Below are 19,484 nucleotides of genomic sequence, written 5' to 3'. Positions count from 1 at the left end.
TGAGGTAGGATTTCTGTGAGTTCAGCCCTGATGTATCTAACAAAACTCTATCTAGAAAAAAATAAAATAAAATAAAGGAAGCAGCCCCTGAAATGGCTTCATGGGTAAAATTTCTTCCCAGATAACAGCGTAAACTGAATTCAATCCCTGGAACCCACATGAAGGTGAAAAGAGAAAACTCTACAAAATTGTCCTGAGTTATACACATGCACCAATACATGTATACACATACAGACAAACATAATAATGATGAGTAAATCCAAAGTAAGACAGGGAAAAACTCCTGTTTGTCTTAGGGTTTTACTGTTGTGAACAGAAACCATGACCAAGGCAACTCTTATAAGGATGACATTTAATTGGAGCTGGCTTACAGGTACAGAGGTTCAGTCTATTATCTTCAAGGCGGGAGCATGGCCTGGAACATGACATCCAGGCAGACATGGGGCTGAAGGAGTTCTACCTCTTGTTCTGAAGGCAGCTAGCAGAAGACCAGCTTCCAGGCAGTTAGGACAAGGATATTAAAGCCCATACCCATAGTGACATACCTACTCCAATAAGGCTACACCTAATAGTGCCACTCCCTGGGCCAAGCATATACAAACCATCACGCTGTTACATACATATATACAAACATGTGGTTTTTTATGTAAATATCTGTTACATACAGATATTCATTTGCACAGAGCCAGTAACTTCCCTGGGATAATGCTAATATTTTGCCTCATATTATAGTAGCTTGTACAAATTTTATCTGTATGATTGGTGCTTACATTCATGTTCTTCATCTTCCCCTCTTTAGTCTATAGAACATGTTTTGGCAGTTGTTATCGTGAATTCTGCTCATAGAAATGCACCCTAGAATGGCACATTCATTATTTCATACGATTCTTTTTTTTTAAGTGGTAGAAACAAATTTTATGAGACTGACGCGCTACCTACTGCGCTAACGAGGCACCTACAAATTTTAGTCAGGACTATTGAGAGAAAGCTGGGAGACCTCAGTATAGAATTGGGCTTAATTATAAACCCAGCATGGGCGAGCAGAAATTCATAGCCAAATGATAAAAGCTGCTGAGAGGAAATATAAAAGATAAGTGAAGGACCCAGACTAAATTGACAAAACCCTGTGAGCTGAGTAAATAGGGAGTTGGTAACAGTGCATGAGCTGTGTAGTAGTGCCCTCGCCATGCAACACTCACGCAGTAAAAACCAGATAATAGCGTGTGCCTATACTCCCAGTGCTGGTCAGCCAGTCTAGACCCAATGATCTTTAGTGAAGAGATCTTGTCTCAAAAAATAAAACAAAGAATAATCCAGGCTAGAGGAAGATACCCAGAATTGACCTCTAATTTCTACAGATACACACACACACACTTTATATAAACAAATATATTTTTTAAAATCCTTAACTATCCTAAATTTAATTACAAGGGTTAGAGGACAGAGGGGAAGATTATTCTGTTAACACTTTTGTGCCAAATTAACTTGATAAATAGAGTCTCCTACATTATTGAATCATTATTGAAACTTAGGCTGAATTCTAGACAAGCAAGCCACTAGACTATATCATATACCCTTTATAAATATATTTTTCTGGACTGTTTGCCTCAGCCAATCAAGCAATAGATTCTTCATTCAGACTAACCTCCTGTCTCAAACCTCTGCCTGCTTCTCAATAGTTCATTATTTCCTGTAGTCATTGTGGATTCAATGTAAAGACTTTGTGGTTTGAGTGAAAAATGGCTTCCTATGGGCTCAAGTTTTCAAAAACTTGGTCCCCAGTTGATGTTTTGTTTGAGAAATTTGTAGAGGAAGTTCATGGGGAACAAGCTTTGAGGGTTTATAACCTTACCCACTTCCAATTTGTTCTTTGCTTCCTACCTGAAGATAGAAATGTGATCACTCAGCTTCCTGCTCTAGCTAACTGCTGGTATGACTCCCCCATTATTATGGACTCTACTTCTGGAATCCTTAACCCAAATAAGTTCTTCCTTCTAGAAGTTGCCTTGATCCTGGTGTTTGATCATAGCAACAACAACAACACATTACAATAGTTTTCACACTGAGACCCAGTAGGCGTGTTTCCATTTGCTGCCTCACTTCCCTGCAGGTGGTTGAAAAACTTACCCATAGATAAGGGCCTTCTCTGGTTAGCATCTGTAATGGCTCAATAGGCTTTGGATTTCAGAGAACCCCAAGTTTTGGCTTGAAGTGATTTAAATGATTAAATGATGAAATGATTAAATGATTTTTGTTCAAGATAGACCAGAGTGATCATATATCACTTAGGAGATGGCGGAGAATGAGAAACACAGTTAGATGTCAAAGATTATCCAGTAGAGATGATGTAGAGTCCAGATAAATAAATTTAGTGGGGGGTTTTGCTAAAGTTTAATTTTGCAGGAAATTGCACAGATAGATCTAGACAAAGTGCAGGAGCCTGACTAAAGCTTGGTGAAATCAGTAATCTTCACTAAGAGAAACAGACTTGGTATGGGTGATTATTACCTTGCCCCAAAGCTTATGGAGACAGATAAATACATATAGATGCATAGACTATTTAAGAGATGTACATATAATATATTGATATATTTTATAAAACATTATATATACTTGATAATATATGAATACTCTATATTTTAGTAAAATACACATCTATAGTATTTTGAGTTTAACCAACTTAATGTATATTTATAGTGACTTATATAATTATCTTGTATATTTTTTATCTTTTTATTTTTTATTGAAAATAAATTTTTTTCATACAGTATATTCTGATTTACATACAGTATAGTCATGATTTCCTCTCTCTCATCTGCACACCTTCTTTCTCTCTTTAAAACAAATCAAAATAAACAAAAAGAAACAACAATGAAAATACACAAGAAACACAGACACATACACTCACACAAAAATCTGTGATAACACAAAATTGGAAACCATAATATACAAGGAAAAGTAAAAACAAACCAACAAAGCAATATTGAGACCCCCTCAAAAAAAATCTCCATAAATACCATTGAGTTTGTGTTGTTATCTACTGCTGGGTATGGAGCCTGTCTTAAGTGTGGTTTGTATACCCAGATTCTTAAAAACAACATAACATATTATTTTATCTCTCTCCAGTTAATTTAGTATTACATCAAAGGTTTATAGTTACTATATGAGTTGAAATTTGAATTTAGGTCTCCCAACTATTGACTCTCTTGCCTTGGTGGCATGCTATGAGATGCTGGTTTAAAAGAGAAAAAAAGCCACTGCGTGGGTGCTGGGAATTGAACCCACATCCTCTAGAAAGAGAAGCCTGTGCTTTTAACCACTAAGCCATCTCTCCAGTCCCTGTCTGGAGACTGTTCCACTTGGGTATCCATCCCATGTATAGTCATCAAAGGTAGATGCTGATGTGGATGCCAAGAAGTGCATGTTGACAAGAGCCTGATATAGCTGTCTCCTTAGAGGTCTGCCAGAGCCTGACATATTCAGAGGCGAATGCTCACAGCTAAACCATTGAACTGATCTTGGGGTTCCAAATAGAGGAACATAGAGAGAAGACTGAAGGAGCTGAAAGGGTTTGCAGCCCCATGAGGAGAGCAACAATACCAACCAACCAGAGCTCCCAGGGTCTAAACCACCAGCCTGGGAACACATAGGGAGAAACCCATGGCTCCAGCTATATATGTAAGGGAGGGGGGCATAGGTGGGAGAAGAGGTCATTGGTCCCCTGAAGGCTGGATGCCCCAGTGTGGGGGAATTCAAGGGTAGGGAGGTGGGAGTGGGTGGGTACATGAGGGCATATCGTCTTAGAAGCAAGAGGAAGGGAGATGGGATAGGGGGATGAGGGGGGATGGGGAAAGGGGATCACATCTGAAATGTAAATAAAATATCCAATAAAAATTTAAATACAAAAAAGGAAAAAATTAAATGATTTAATATTTCTCTAATTTTTTTTTGTTTCTTTGTTATCTCTTAACCTCAGGCTGTAAGACTGGAAAGTACTTACCAAAATCGAACACGGTATATGGTAGTGGTTTCAACTAATGGTAGACAAGACACTGAGGAAAGCATTGTCCTGGGAATGGATTTTTCTTCTAATGACAGGTATGACACCATAAAAAAAATGGGGAAGGGGTATGAAAACTACTTTTTAAGAGAACTACTTTTAAAATAACCTGTTACAGTTATTTAAGCTATTACAAAGGTGTCTTGTTTAATTAAACTTTTAAAATTCAAGATAGTAGGACAAGAAGGTAAGTGGGTAAGGTTTGTGCATGTGTGTTGTTTTATCTTTTTGAGACAGGATCTCTCTGATATAGACCAGACTGACCTTGAACTCAGAGATCAGCCTGCCTCTGCTTTCCAAGTGCTGGGGCTAAAGGTGTAAGCCAATATGCCCAGCTTGTATTCTTGATATATATCTTGATCACTGTTCTATTACCATGAATAAACACCAGAACCACAACGTTTACTTTTAAAAAGCATTTAATTTGGACTTGTCTACAGTTTCAAAGGTTTAGTCCATTGTATCATATCATGGCAGGGAACATGACAGCACGCAGGCAGACATGGTGCTAGAGAAGCAGCAAAGAATTCTACATCCAGATCCACAGGCAACAGGAAGAGAGAGCCACTGGGCCTGGCTTGAGCTTCTGAAACCTTACAGGCTACCTAGTACACTTCCTCCAGCAAGGCCACACCTACTCCAACAAGGGCACACCTCCTAATCCTTCTCAAGTAGTGCCACTTCTTAGGCTGTGGGGATCGTTCTTATTCAAACCACCACAATATATATGTTTATGAAAATGATTGACATATATGTATGAAAGTATAACAGTAAAGCCCATTATCTTTTACAGTGAGCACATGACAATGAAATTTTTAAGTTACAAAACAATTCATATTAGCCTGAGGAGATAGCTTAGTTGGTAAAGTGTTTGCCGTGTAAGATCAAGTACCTGAGTTCAGTTCCTAGCATTGGTGGAAAATCTAGGCACAGGAGTATGTGCCTATAATCCCAACAGTGAGGAAGTGGAGACAGGGTAATCTCTGGGACTTGCTGGCTAGCAGAGGCCAGCCAAGGAGCTAGCCTAGCCGAATCTGTGAGAGCCAAGTTCAGTGAGGAACTGTCTCTAAGGTGAAAAGCAATTGAGGAAGACACCCAAGGATGACCTCTGGCTTCCAAATGTACCCCATAAACATCTGAGCACATGTACACACACACAAATGCATAAAACTAGAAATAAGTTTTGGCCATGATCTTCAGAGACAGTGACACTTGGTGAATGTCTTTGACTATTCCTAATTTACTCTTATTCTTTACCTTTCTCTTATTGTTAGGTACTACTAATAATAATTAAGCAAATAGAAACATAGCTCTGGGATAATGTTTCTTTCTCCCCATCAATCTCTTCTTTCAATCAGTAATGCTCTACTTTGATAATCGGGTATATACATTTCTTGGTAATATACCACTGGTCCTGGGTTCAAAACTCATACGTACTTTGCTTCCTATAATTAAAGATATCTTAGACAGAACCTGGATCGTTATCATTATCATTGTTGTTGTTGTTCATTGGGGGGATCTGGGGGTATATCCTTAAGGCCTTAGGCTTTTCTATTGTATTTCCCTACTGTTTCTGAAGAACCTTTGAGAAGAATGTGGAATGTGGCTGCTAAGCAGATCTTTCCACTCTGAGATAATAAGCCTCAGGAAATCCTGCCAGATGTCTCAAATCATGACTTCCTGGTTTAGGACTAGAATGGAATTGTGCAATAGCTAGGGGTGTGGCCCAGGCCTTGGGGAATTTACACACACATGCACACACACAAAGCCCTGGGTTTGGAGGAAGGGGTATAGATGACAATGATTGTCCTTCTGATTTGGAGGAGGGGACAGGAAAATCTTAGTATCTCTAGAGAATTCCCCAAATCAGTGTTTACTATAGTTTGTACATAGAAGTAGTCTTGCTTTGCTTTGTTTTGCTGCAATAAAACACCGACCAAAACCAACTTGGTGAAATAGCTAAGTGGGTAGGTAAATGTACCTGCTGCCAACCCCAACAACCTGGGTCAGTTCCCCAGGACTCACATAGTGGAACAAACCAACTCTCTCTAGTTTCTTTTCTAGACTCCAGCATGCTACTTCATGTACACAAAATAAAATAAAATGATTTTTTTAAAAAGTTTGGGAGGAAAGAGTTCAGTTTACAGATTATAGTCCAACATCATGGAGAGCCAGGGCAGGAACCTGGAGTCAGGAACTAAAGCAGACACCATGGAGCAAAGATGCTGCCGTGCTTCCTCCCAGGCTTTAACTGCCTTATACAGTGCAGGCTTACTTGCCTAGGAATGGCACTGCCCACCATAGGCTGGTTTCTCCTGCATCAATCAGCAATAAAAACATGCCCATAGACAAGCTGACAGTCCAGTCCAATCAAGACCATTCTTCAGTTTGAGCTTCCTCTCGCTCTTCCCAGGTGTGACAAGTTGAGGGGCAGGGAGAGACAAAAGTCAACTTGGGAAATGGCTTTAGAGCTTGTAAAGATCATGAGGCCAGAGTTGTAAACATGTATACCAGTTACAGCATTTAATTATATGCTCTGAATTTACAGAGGCTTGGCAACCACTCTTAGGAAGCTTTCTCTTGTGGTTTTAGCTTTTAGTATTTTTCATAAGTAACAGCCCTTTTAGTAAGAAAATATTCATTTTTTTTTAGAATGATAGCATGCTCCAGTAATCCTATCACTATAGAGTCAGAGTCAGAAGAATTGCCAAGAAGGTGAGGCCAGTCTTGTCTGTGTAATAAGTTCAGGCCATCCAGGGATGGATGGATGGATAGATAGATAGATAGATAGATAGATATTATCTCAAGGATGAGGAAGTGGGGAAAATACCTACCTTTCCACATTCACTGGAATTTTATGACCTCTGATTTGGACTTTACCTATCTGAACCTATATTGTCTAGTACCTTTGCCACTTGACACCTAGCTATGTAAATAAGTAAATACTAAAATAATGGTATGTATGAAAAAATTCTGTCATAACTGAGAATGTATGTTCCATGTACTGTCTTAGTAGTCATGTGTGATTAACAGCTCCCTGGTAGAGCAGTGTGGTACAGTTAGATGACAGAATTGCTGTGGCCATTTTTCCTTTGTTTAGTTCCCCTTGACCCCTCAGTTGAAAACCCTGAAGAACAGGAACTAGAAGTGAGGCCAGAGGCAGTAAGTGCAGACTCTGACTCTAGAGTATGAGCCATCAGATGCCTGGGCAGACACTTTCCATGGGTGACTGACTGGTAATTTATCCTCAGCAAACCACATCAGTTTGTTCTAATAGTCCTGTTTGCATCATACCTAACAGATGCCATTGCATTAACAAAAGTTTAGTATCTAGGAAACAAACTGGGACATGAAGAGCTAAAGACATAAAATCCTATATGTCTTCTGTTGAGTGAGCCTGTTTTATAATAAAAGAAATGCTATTGGTTTCAGAATACTAGTGCTCAGTTATTCTTAAAGGAATTTATTATATTATTTTATATACCAGAATATGAAAATATGTTTCAACTCATTACTGGATGACCAAAGATTTAAAATCTTTAAAGTGAAATAACATGTTAATATATTACACTATAAAATGACATCAAATGTTTACCTAGAATAGGTGTTCTAATGCATCTGAGAGGAATGTAGAGTGTCAGGTAGCAAGATACAAAAAAATAAGTCAAAGTAGAAGACCTACAAGATTGCTTGATAAATACAAGTAGTGATATTGTAGCTAATTCATTTAGCTTATTTTGAGAAGTGTATTGTAGTTTTAATGACAAAGTTTCCACACCGGGCAGTGGTGGTGCAAACCTTTAATCCCAGTACTTGGGAGGCAGAGGCAGGCAGATTTCTGAGTTCGAGGTCAGCCTGGTCTACAGAGTGAGTTCCAGGACAGCCAGGACTACACAGAGAAACCCTGTCTCTAAAAACAAAAACAAAACAAGTGACAAAGTTTCCTATTAATACAATGTAAAGTTGTTTTCCAAAATACACTGCATCTGCTTCAGGTTCTGAAATAGCAGAGCTTGGTAGTCTGGTATTTATTGCTCCCTAGAGTTTTTCCTTTGAGATCAGTTCTCACTGTGAAGCCCAGGGTATCCTTGCACTCAAGCAGCACTTTGAGCAATTTTCATTGTGTATTACTGATGCTTTTAAATCGTTTGTATCTTGCTGCCTGACACCCTACATTCCTCTCAGATGCATTAGAACACCTATTCTAGGTTAACATTTGATGTAATTTTATAGTGTAATGTATTAACATGTTATTTCACTTGTAAAGATTTTAAACCTTTGGTCATTCAGTAATGAGTTGATTAATCTTCATGAGTTTGTATATTTACCCTATTTTAAATTTTATTTCATTATAGTTAAATAGGATACATGGCATTGTTTCACTTTTTCTGAATTTGTTAAGATTTTTTGTTTGCACACCAGGATGTAGTCTGTTTTAGAGAGGTTTCCATGGGCTACTAGTGTTTAGATGAAATTTTCTCCTATGGATATCTGTTAAGTCCTTTTGATGTATTATTACTTATAATTCTGATGTTTCTGTGTTTATTTTTTGTCTAGATGACCTGTCTATTGAAGAAATGTGTTGTTAAAGTTACCTACTCTTAATGGGTCTTTAATTCCAGTAGCATACTTTTTGAGATATTGGATGCATTAAAGTTGGGTGTACATCTGTGTTTTAGATTATAATGGCTCTTTGATTCCTTGACTAACTGTTGAGATAGAGAAAGAAATATCTTAATTTTTTTTTCTTTCTCCTGTTTTTTTAAGGTGTTAGGAAGACAGGGAGAACAAAAAGGTGCTACTATGTAAGCTAGTGCCTAAAACACTCAAATTCAGTCTCTCAGGTACTTTGTGCTACCATGCCTAGCTTTATTTTAAATCTTTTTTAAATGTTTTTATTTTTATTTTTATTTTTATTTTTATTTTTATTTTTATTTTATGTGTATGGGTGTTTTGCCTACATGTATGTCTGTGTGCTATGTGTATATAGTGTTCATAGAGGCCAGAAGAAGGCATCGGATCCTCTGGAATTGAAATTACAGACAGTGGTGAGCTGTCATATGATTCTGAGAGCCAAACCTGGGTCCTCTGAAGAAGCAACAAGTTCTTTTAACTGAGCCATCTCTTTAGCCTTTTTAAATCCTTTTTTAAATTTTTTAAAATTAAAACATAATTGCACATGTTTGAGAGGCCTCTCTTTTCTGAGGAAAAGGGGAGGGAAGGGAAGCTGTAATTTGGGATGTAAAGCAAATAAATAATTAATAAAAAGTAAAGGAAACATGATTACATCATTTCCCCCATTCCCTTTTCTCCTCCTAACCTTTCCCATGAGGCTAGGTTTGTAACCAACTTTGAAAGATGAAGAACTTAAGGCTGAGAGGAGTTAAGTAACTAGTCAAGAGTTTCAATACCAAAAGAGATTAAATCCAGATATTTGGCATAGTAGATACTTATTGAATAGAAACTATTGCGCTTAGAAACCCTCATATATGTTTTCATATACTTGATCTTAAAACAGGAGAGTAAAGTTTATTTTGTCCCTCTTTTATAGATGAAGAGACAAACACAAGCAATTAAGTAATTTTAGACTACACAGTTTAAAGGCTGAGGAGTAGCTCTAAAGTAGAGAGCTCTGGCATAGCCTGTGTAAGGCCCTGGAGAAAAATTATTACTGCTAGAAGCCAGGTTCCAGAGTTCATCTGACTGAGAGCCATGATCTTAACAACACCATTCCAGTCCCATGTCCAGTGTTCTTTCTGCTATACTATGCTGTCTCTGTAGATATATTGGGAGGGAGCAGATAAAGAATTCTTTTGAAAATGTCCAGAAGCAGGAAATAGTTTAAGATACATCCTTAAGGGGCAAAAGAGATAGCTCAGCAGAGTATGCATTACTCTTGCAGAGGACCCAAGTTCAGTTCTCAGATGAACAGTGGTTACCTCACAACTGCCTGTAATTCTGGCTCCAGGAGATCTGAAGACTCTGGCTTCCACAGGTGTCTATACTCATGTACGCATACCCATATACAGATGGCATACACATTCATGTATTTTCAAAAAGACTTGTGTGTGTGAGGTAAGAGTCATCCTGGCTTGCCTGAAACTTACTGTTAAAAGCATACTGGCCTCAGACTCACAGAGGTCTGCCTGCCTCTAGGTCCCAAATACTGGAATTAAAGGTGTGTGCTAGCATACCCAACAAAACTGAAAACTTTAAAGATCCTTAAAGAGGAAAAATGAACAGAAATGTTGAAGGTTGTCCAGAGAAGTGGAGTCACAGAGCATACAATGAATTGATCAGGAGTCCAGGGCTTCCTGCACCAACCTGTTCTATTCACCTAGAGCCCGTTTCCTTCCTAAGCTGAACCTAGACATACTGAGTTACAACACCCAGAACCTGAACAGTATTTTAGTATTCCATAGTAAGACAACCACCCTTTTATTGGTTACTGACATCTCTATTCTGCATTTCAGCAGTGCTAGTTCAGTACATAGCATTATTTTGTCAGGTGTGATAGCAAGTGATTATAATCTCAAGGTAGAGAAGGCTGAGATAAGAGAATTTCAAGTTCAAGGCCAGTCTGGACTACATAGTCAGACTGTCTTAAACAAAACAGGAGGTTAGAGAGATGGCTCAGCAGTCCTCTTCCAGAGGACTCAGGTTCAGTTCCTAGCACCCACATGACAGCTCATAACCATCTATAACTCCAGTTCCAGGGGAATCTAACACCTTCTTCTGGCCTTCGTAGGCACCAGATATGCAGGTGGTTCACAGACATACATGCACACAAAATGCACATAAAATAAAAATTTATTTTTTTAAAATCTCATTTACACTCATATTCACACACATAAGACCAAGTACTATTTTATTTAAATTGTATTTTTATTTCTCTAACTGGATAATAAGCTATGACTATTACTTCTGTATGTCTTTAATTCCTTTCCTTTTTAAGACTGTGTAATGTTATATTGTTCAGTATATCTTAAGGTTGAATAAATCATTTATTCCAAGATCTTGAGCAACCAGCAGTAGTTCTTGACATTAAAACTAGTCCTTGAAAACAGGTTATTGTCCTGCCTGCCTGTAATCCCAACACTCAGGAGGTGAAGGTAGGAGGATCAAGAGTTCAAGGCCAGCTTCTGCTGTGTTAAGTTTGAGGCTATCCTGGGCTACCTGAAACTTTGTTCATAACTCCCATCCCCTCAAAAAACAAAAGGATAAAATCTTGTAATTGTGTTGAATACTGTGTCCTGGGCAAAGCCCTACCAAATGCAAGTCAGCAGTGATCAAAGTAATCCTGAGAATATGTACAGATCAATAGTAATATGATAGAAATTTCTCTGCTCTAACATTTATGACACAATTTATTGCTTAGAGCAGTGGTTCTCAACCTTTCTCATGCTGTAACCCTTTAATACAGTTCCTCATGTTTGGTGACAGCCCTCCTAATATAAAATTATTTTTGTTGCTACTTTCTAACTATAATTTTGCTACTGTTATAAATTGTGATATAAATATATGATGGTTTTTGGTCAACCCCTTTGAAAGGGGATTGTGACCCACAGGTTGAGAACCACTGTGTTAACATTAAGATAAACAATTAGGGGTTATCGCTTGTTGAAAGTTAATAAATGATGACTGCTTCCCAGAATAACAGGAAGTAAGTGATTATTTCTTGTCTTGCAGTAGCACTTGTACCATGGGCTTGGTCTTGCCTCTCTGGAGTGACACCCTAATTCATTTGGATGGTGATGGGTAAGCACTTTCTCTCTCTCTCTCTCTCTCTCTCTCTCTCTCTCTCTCTCTCTCTCTCTCTCTTTCTCTCCTCCCTCCCTCCCTCCCTCCTACAGAAAGCCAAGGGGTGTGTCCCATGTTAGTGTTAGTGGTTTATTCACTTAGCTGAATGGGAGGCCCATTGTGGCCAACTGAATTGATGTCAGAAGCTCAATAAGGCCCTAAAACTGTTGTCTAGTAAAGTAGAGTAAAATACAACTTTCCAAGGTGGCTCACTTCTGTTCTTTTAAGCCATGTTAGGAAGCCAGACAAAGAAGTAGTAGTTTGTTGGCTCACCCTTCAATGTGAACATGTGGAACTGCTCTTGCTGTGTTTTCCCAGAGGGTGATGTGTTCGGTTTCTAACAACCTCCGGAGTCCCCTGTCAGCTGTCAGCCCTCTGTATAACCCCTTTCCTGAGCCAGTTCCTTCCAGTCAGCCACCCCCACCTCCTGGTGTTTTTAAAATGTGTTCCCAAGAGACTGAAATGTTTGCTCCAATATATAAAACCCAGGTCAAGTTTGCTATGAATCAAAAGACTTCCAAATAGAAATACATATCAGAATACCTTAATTTTGCCTAACAGATAAAATCAATTTGTTGAAGCTTTTCTTTATTTAAATTTATTTTTGAGAATTTTGTATATGAATACTTACTGTATTTATATCATTTCCACCCTCTCTTCAACTCCTCTTATGTTCCACCACTCCCTTGCAAAGTCCAACTACTTCTTTAGTTACTATTATTTCATATTTATGCATATATGTATATATATATATGTATATGTATATATGTATATATGTATATATATGTATATATGTGTATATATATATATACATATATACATATATACATATATATATATATATATATATATATATATATATATCCTGCTGAGTCCATCTGGTGTTGCTCATATTTGTTTAGGTCTAGAGGTGACCACTAGTTCAGTTACCTGGCAAGTCACTTGTCCCTGGAGACTATTTTGATTCTCCTTTTCTCAGTTGCCATGTTGAAACTTTTCAGTCACATCCTACTTCTAGTTAACTTCTAGATGACATATCTGATTGTTTCTTCTAATTAATCAGTCGGCTGTTGTAGCAAATTTGAAATGCCTGACCCTTATTTGTGGACTTTTGTCTGTTCTTCTTTGCTCTTAGTGGGTTCAGCGTATCAACAGATAACAGAGTTCACATATTCAAACCAGTATCTGTGCAAGCAATGTGGTAAGATGGCTTTTGATATCTCTATAAAACTGTGGGTTTTTTAAAAGTTGTTCTATTTTTTAAAGGTTCTTTAGTGTTATTACAACAATGCTTTCTGAGAGAAGAACTATGTGAAATAATAATTCTCTATGAGAATGCTGTATGTAGAGGGTGCATGTAAGCGTGTGTGTGTGTGTGTGTGTGTGTGTGTGTGTGTGTGTGTGTTCTATTTGCATGGTAACCATGGGTGAATGTGGCCCAGAAATGCAATTTTTAAATTTTTACAATGGAAAGCTTTGTACATTGGTGAACAAGTGAAATTCAGAGAAACTACTAGGCTCTAGAAGAGATGTTAATGGATTAGAACTGTGTTTCACACCCCCCGCCCCAGACAGAGTTATTAATTTAACAGGCTGGCAAGCCAAGGACAGGTAAGATTTTGCACAGAGCCTTACCAATACAAAAGTGCATTGCTTTTGATAATACATATTCTATGATGGGTAAGAAAGGTGTTTTTGTCAGAACAACCTAAGACAGTCTCAGCCTTGTTAATGAAATAAAAAGGGGGGAGATATGGAGAGCTTTTGGGGCTGCCTGGCAGGAATCTGACATTAGGCAAGGACAAGGAAATGGGCTGCTTAGAAAGAATCTGACATAGGCCAAGTACAAGGAAATGGACTGCAGGCAGGAATCTGACATTAGGCTAGAACAAAGAAGTAATTTCAGGCAGAAATCTAAATCCTAGGCTAGAACAAAGAAGTAATTTCAGGCAGAAATCTAAATCCTAGGCTAGAACAAAGAGGTAATTTCAGGCAGGAATCTAAATCTTAAGATGGAACAAAGAAGTAAGCTTCAGGCATGAAAATAACTTTGGGCTAGTACGGAAAAGTAGGCTCAGATATTTTGGTCATCCTGATAAGCCCTTAGAAATATCGATCATGGGAATGATTACAGGACTCAGTTTATTGTCCTGCATGTTCTTTAACTATCTGGGTTTATTGTCTTGCTTGTTCCTTGACTATTTGCATCTATTGTATTGCTAGTTTCTCAACCTAGAACTGGCCTTAATAGTTGCGTGTAATCTAAACGGTATAAAAGCAAAAAAAAGGAGAAGGAGGGATGAGATAGGGGATTAAGGGGGGAGGGGAAAATGAGGAAAGGGGATAACATCTGAAATGTAAATAAATAAAATATCGAAGAAAAAAAAAGAACTGTTTCACACTGACCATGCTTAGTGTGAGAACCACATCTATACGTTTTACTGCTATGCACTAGCTTTTAGCTTCATATGATAATCAGAGAAAAGCATTGACAGAGTTACATTATAGATAGATAAATTGTCTTTTAAAATACTAGCAATTGTTTGTATATAAACAATTTGTATGCAAATAAAACTTAAAGAAACTGTTGTTAATAACCAACCATATACTGACACTTTTAAGTTATTCACTTTGTCACAGATGTTTTGAATGCTTTATATTTAATCATTACACCAGTACCACAGAGCAGTGTTGCTAGCACCCTGTTGTGGAGGAGAGAACTGAGGCATTGCTAGGGTTACATAACTGACCTGAGAGTATCTTATTTATTTAAACAGAATAGACCCTTGTTCACTTATCTAGAAAATGATGTAATATAACCAGGGAATAATGTGACTTGTGGGTCAGTAGCCTTTAGCTTCTGGGAACTGAGATATTTCAATCAGAAAGTGTTCATCATGTGAGCATAAGGGTCTGAATTCAGATACCGATGCTCATGTAAAGCCAGGCATAGTGTTTATCTGAAACCTTAGTGTCACAGGGAATTGGGGAAGAAAAGGGACATGCCTGACAGGCAAATCCCTGGAGCTCACTGAGCTCCAGGTTCAGTGAGATATTCTGGACAGTAATGAGGTAGATATCATGTGGCATACAACATTGACATCTGGTCTACCAGAGTACACATATACACATGTACACACAAATCTGTACATTCACAAGCACTCATAACACACACATGAACACACACACAACAAATTTCTGCTTCTCATTCTTCTACCTGTTCTGTAATAGAAGCCCCTCATGATGGGTAGAATGGATAAGTAGAAGGCAAGCAAAGCAAGAAGTGAATGATCCAGGAAATAATCTAAGCCTGCATAACAGAAGGGAATCTTCATTGTCACTGAACAGTTACCTTTCTTAATATTCCATGAAGTAACTGAGGTAGAACAGTTTTAGATGTGTTTAGACCACATTTATAAATTCATAGCATAGTTCACAGGTGAATTTTTATGGAAAACTTAATGATCTCCTTAGACTAATACTCAGAAGCCGTTAACCTATCTATTCCCATGCATATAGTAGAATGACAGTGCTTTTCAGATATATTTTGAAGAGGAAGACAAAGCAGCCTTAATAATAACCTCAGATCAAGAATTGATGTTGTCAAGTAAACTGACTAGTCATTGTTCTGTTAACTTTTTTGAGTAATATTGAACTGAAAGTCATATGAGAGGAATATTAGTGGTGAATCAAAGCAGTATTTAGACTCGGTGCTTCCTTAACCAGACAAGAGTTACTGTACTCTCCCATCCCTATATGCAGCCATTGTAGCTGAAGCAGCTAACACTGAGTATATTATAGGGCACTTGCAACAGATCTATAATGTATGATTGTAAAGCATGAATTTCCAAATGAAGAGAGTATGTATGGAATCTCTGGAGTGCAATTGAAACTCTCTGAGCGTTTGCCTCTTTTGAGTAATAGAAAAAACATCTTATGGAACTGACAGGTGTCTCAGTCAGGTAAGTGTTTGCTCCACAAGCATAGAGACCTACTTAATCTGAAATAGCTGCTTTAAAAAAAAAAAAAAAAAAAAAAAAGACTAGAGCCAGGGAAACCTGAACCTAATCATCCTACTAATCCGACCAAGTTGATTAGCTCCAGGCTCAGTGAGAAACTCTGTCTCAAAGAAATGAGGAGGAAAGTGACTGAGGAGACACCCAACAGTAGCTCCACATACAGGAACACACATGCACACACATCCACACAAATGTGTACACATGTATATATCACACATACACACTTCAGAAATAAAACCACAGGTTATGTTTTTAAATTCCTTTTTAGCCTAGTAGTGGAGAGACTTTTAATCCCAGTACTTGGGGGACAGAGGCAGGCTTCTCTGAATTTGAGGCCAGCCTGGTCTACAGAGTGAGTTCCAGGACAGTCAGGGATACATAGAGAAACACTATCTACAACCAAACAAACAACAAAAACCTTAATTTAATGCACTTTTTCAAAGTTTATGTGATAGGGAATTGATGTGGACTTAAAGAACATGTCTAACCATTAGTAGAATAAACTAGAGTAACCTTTTTGGAGAGTGCTTTGCCAGGATTCCTTATCACTTTTAACCTAGTAATTCTAAGAATTTACTCTGAGATTATAACTATGTGTGTACAAGGATTTTACAATACTGTAACAAAAACTGGAATGTAAATGTTGGAAAATAGGACTCAGTTAAATTTTGACACATACATGTAATTCACTATTAAGCAGCCATTTAAAAATAAGCACTGTAGCACATAGCCTGCACTCCCAGCACTGGAGGAGTGCCAGGAGGGGGACAGTAGGATCCATTCGGAGTGCAGGCTCATAATAAACTATGTAGATAATGAGTGCCAGGTCTAACTTATATGAGAGCCTGTCTCAAAAAAAAATGTACTTGAGAATATTGAATCAGATGTTGATGACAGGCTATAAAATAGAAGAGCAAGTTATAAGTGCATAATTCAGCCATACAGTTTTTATTATGGCCTGCACAGACCAAGAACTGGAAGGAGTAGCACCAAACCTGAGTAGTGGTGCTGGGATTGAATGGGATTCCTGCCATTTATCTTGTTTATTTTGTTTATTTTGTAGCACTGAGAAGCAAACTCAGTGTCTCATGCATGCTACATGAGCACCATACACCTTTTATGGTTTGACTTTAGTGGCTTTTGGAGACAGTCTGTATGCTCTGGCTGTCCTGGACCTCCCTAAGTAGTCCTGGCTGGCCTTAAACTCAGAGATCTGCCTGCCTATGGTTCCCAAGTGCTGGGACTAAAGCCAGGAGCTACCACAACTGAACAATTATAGAACCTTTTCAAAATTAGCATGGATCACTTTTCTTAAGAGGGGAAAAAAATAAAAGGTATTCTTTAAAAATATATAAGACCTTTTATTATATAAAAATATATAAGAAATGGCTTAACAGGTAAAGTTGCTGCCCGGACTGACAACCTGAGTGTGATCTGCAGGATACTCTCAGTTGAGGAGAAAAATTCACTTCTGGGCCCCCTCATGTTTGCTACTGTGGCACATGGACCCACTCACACATCTTTTTTTTTTTTTTTTAATTTTATAGATGTTATACATTGACTCAACAGTTAAAAATACTTATTGCTCTTGCAGAGGCCCTAAATTTAATTTCCAGCCCTCAAACAGTGGCTCATAATCCTCTGTAATTATAGTTCCAGGGGATCCTTCATCCCCTTCTGACTTCACCAGGCACACATGGTACACAGACATACATGCAATCAAAATACACACATAAAATAGCTAAATAAATAAATATTATAAAGAAAAATATGTAAATGAATACCCATAGAATTCTCTTACACTTCCTTTTCCTTTAAGAAAAAAGTATTAGTTTATAGCCAATAAGACATTTATCTAAGCTTTAGCTATAATCTAGGTCTTATTTTTAAGCACTAGAGATAGACCAATAAACAAAATGTAGAGGGTCCTAGGTTTTGTGTAAGTTACTTCCTAACATTTCTTTTATGTGTTTTGTTTACAGAAATTCTAACATTTCTGGCTTTAGTATAGGTAAATAGAAAAAAAGATAGTTTTTAGTTTTGTTTACCCTTCTTGGGTTTCTGGTTCAGAGTCAGAAGGTTTAATTTAGTCTCAGTGTAGCCAGAGCTATTCTTAGAAGGTAACTCATGTGAATGAATAAATGGTTTAAAGAACTAAGAGACTAAGATGGCAAGAATGGTAAATGTCATTAGAGCAGTACACCCTGAACATCAAAGGACATAGCCCTGTGGCTTAGGGACATCTGCCTATGTGATGTTTGTGAAACATCTAAGAGTCATAGAGAATAAGCTATCACATGATTCTGTGCCAAAGAAAAACAAAATTTAAATAGTTAATTGTTGAGATTTTTGTTTACTAATGACACAGTCACAACATGAGTCCAAAGATAAGGACATGAAGCCATAGGTTCCTAGACCAATTTTTTTCATTGGGGAATTAGTTGTCAGTTCTCTTCCCCTCCTCCAGCTCCTTGCCTTGAGGATACAAGCAAGATCAGAGACTTCTGACTCCCATGGAGGGAGGAAATTCTCCAGAGGATGATACTCTGTGAAATTAAACAAGTAGACAAGTTTGAGATAGAAGTGATTTTTATCCTTTGGTACCCCATAATTTTATAGTGCTCTATCTTTCAGGTCTGCACTACAAAGTTTGCACAAGGCTTGTGAAGTGGCCAGAATGCATAACTACTATCCAGGCAGCCTTTTTCTCACTTGGGTGAGTTATTACGAGAGCCATATCAACTCAGATCAATCTTCAGTCAATGAATGGAATGCTATGCAGGATGTGCAGTCTCATCGGCCTGACTCTCCAGCCCTCTTCACAGACATGTAAGTTGGCTTGCTGAGGACTCTGGAAGCCCATGTCCTAAACAGCACATTCCTTAGGAACTAACCCATATATATATAACACATATGTCATACCTGGAGAATAACCTATTATCTGCAAAGGCCTGAGGAGTTTCATTCCTGAGCACAATGGAGTATCCATAATCAAGAATGTAATGCTATAAGAATCTGTTACTCAGATTCCACTAATTTGAAATTTTAATTTAGAGGAATTAGCTGTGAAAAGGAGCATTTGATAAGTTAACAGCAAGATGCTTTTGAAGGGTTACCTAAGAAATCCAGCTGACTTTCAAAGGAGAATACTTGCTCCTATAGATGAAATCCCCAGGAACAATAGTTGATGTCTTCTCCTTCTTCATTTACTATTGCTACCAAGGCTGTTTATACTCTTTGGGACTGGAGGTGCACACCTTTAATCCAAGCACTCAGGAAGCTGAGGCAAGTAGATCTGAGTTCAAAGTCAGCCTGGTTTACAGAGCAAGTTCTAAGCCATCAAGAGCTACATAGTGAAACCCTGTCTCAGAAAAGAATGATGGAAGAAAGATGTTTCTCTTTAAAAGAATATCTGGGTTAAATTTATTTCTATTGAGTTGTGGTTTTACTTTAGGTCAAGAAGTAATCAAAACATCATCAGCATTTTGTTTTGATTTAAAAACAAAAACAAAATGGGGAGTTGTTGATTCTGAGCCGTCTTTCCAGTAAACCTAGTCCTTTCAGGATATCAGTAACCAAAAAGATAAGAATCTATGGAGCTGGTG

General features: G+C 37.9%; 1 protein-coding gene across 5 annotated transcripts in view; it reads left to right on the top strand.

The window, feature by feature from the left end:
• The window catches only part of Ssh2 (slingshot protein phosphatase 2), a 258,061-nt gene that overhangs the window by 200,289 nt on the left and 38,288 nt on the right, over positions 1-19,484 (top strand). For 3 of the 5 annotated variants that reach the window (XM_034505802.2, XM_076936264.1, XM_034505804.2), the window contains 4 exons: positions 3,977-4,098; positions 11,750-11,818; positions 12,996-13,061; positions 18,514-18,708. In XM_034505802.2, the coding sequence (XP_034361693.1) occupies positions 3,977-4,098; positions 11,750-11,818; positions 12,996-13,061; positions 18,514-18,708 (452 nt within the window). The remainder of the gene's footprint in view (positions 1-3,976; positions 4,099-11,749; positions 11,819-12,995; positions 13,062-18,513; positions 18,709-19,484) is intronic. The other 2 variants (XM_076936265.1, XM_076936266.1) reach the window with 1 other exon arrangement.

This window comes from Arvicanthis niloticus, chromosome 6, assembly GCF_011762505.2.
Source record: "Arvicanthis niloticus isolate mArvNil1 chromosome 6, mArvNil1.pat.X, whole genome shotgun sequence".
Taxonomy (NCBI): Eukaryota; Metazoa; Chordata; class Mammalia; order Rodentia; family Muridae; genus Arvicanthis; species Arvicanthis niloticus.
Note: the sequence above shows the minus strand (reverse complement) of the source record. Positions and strands in the feature narration are given on the sequence as shown.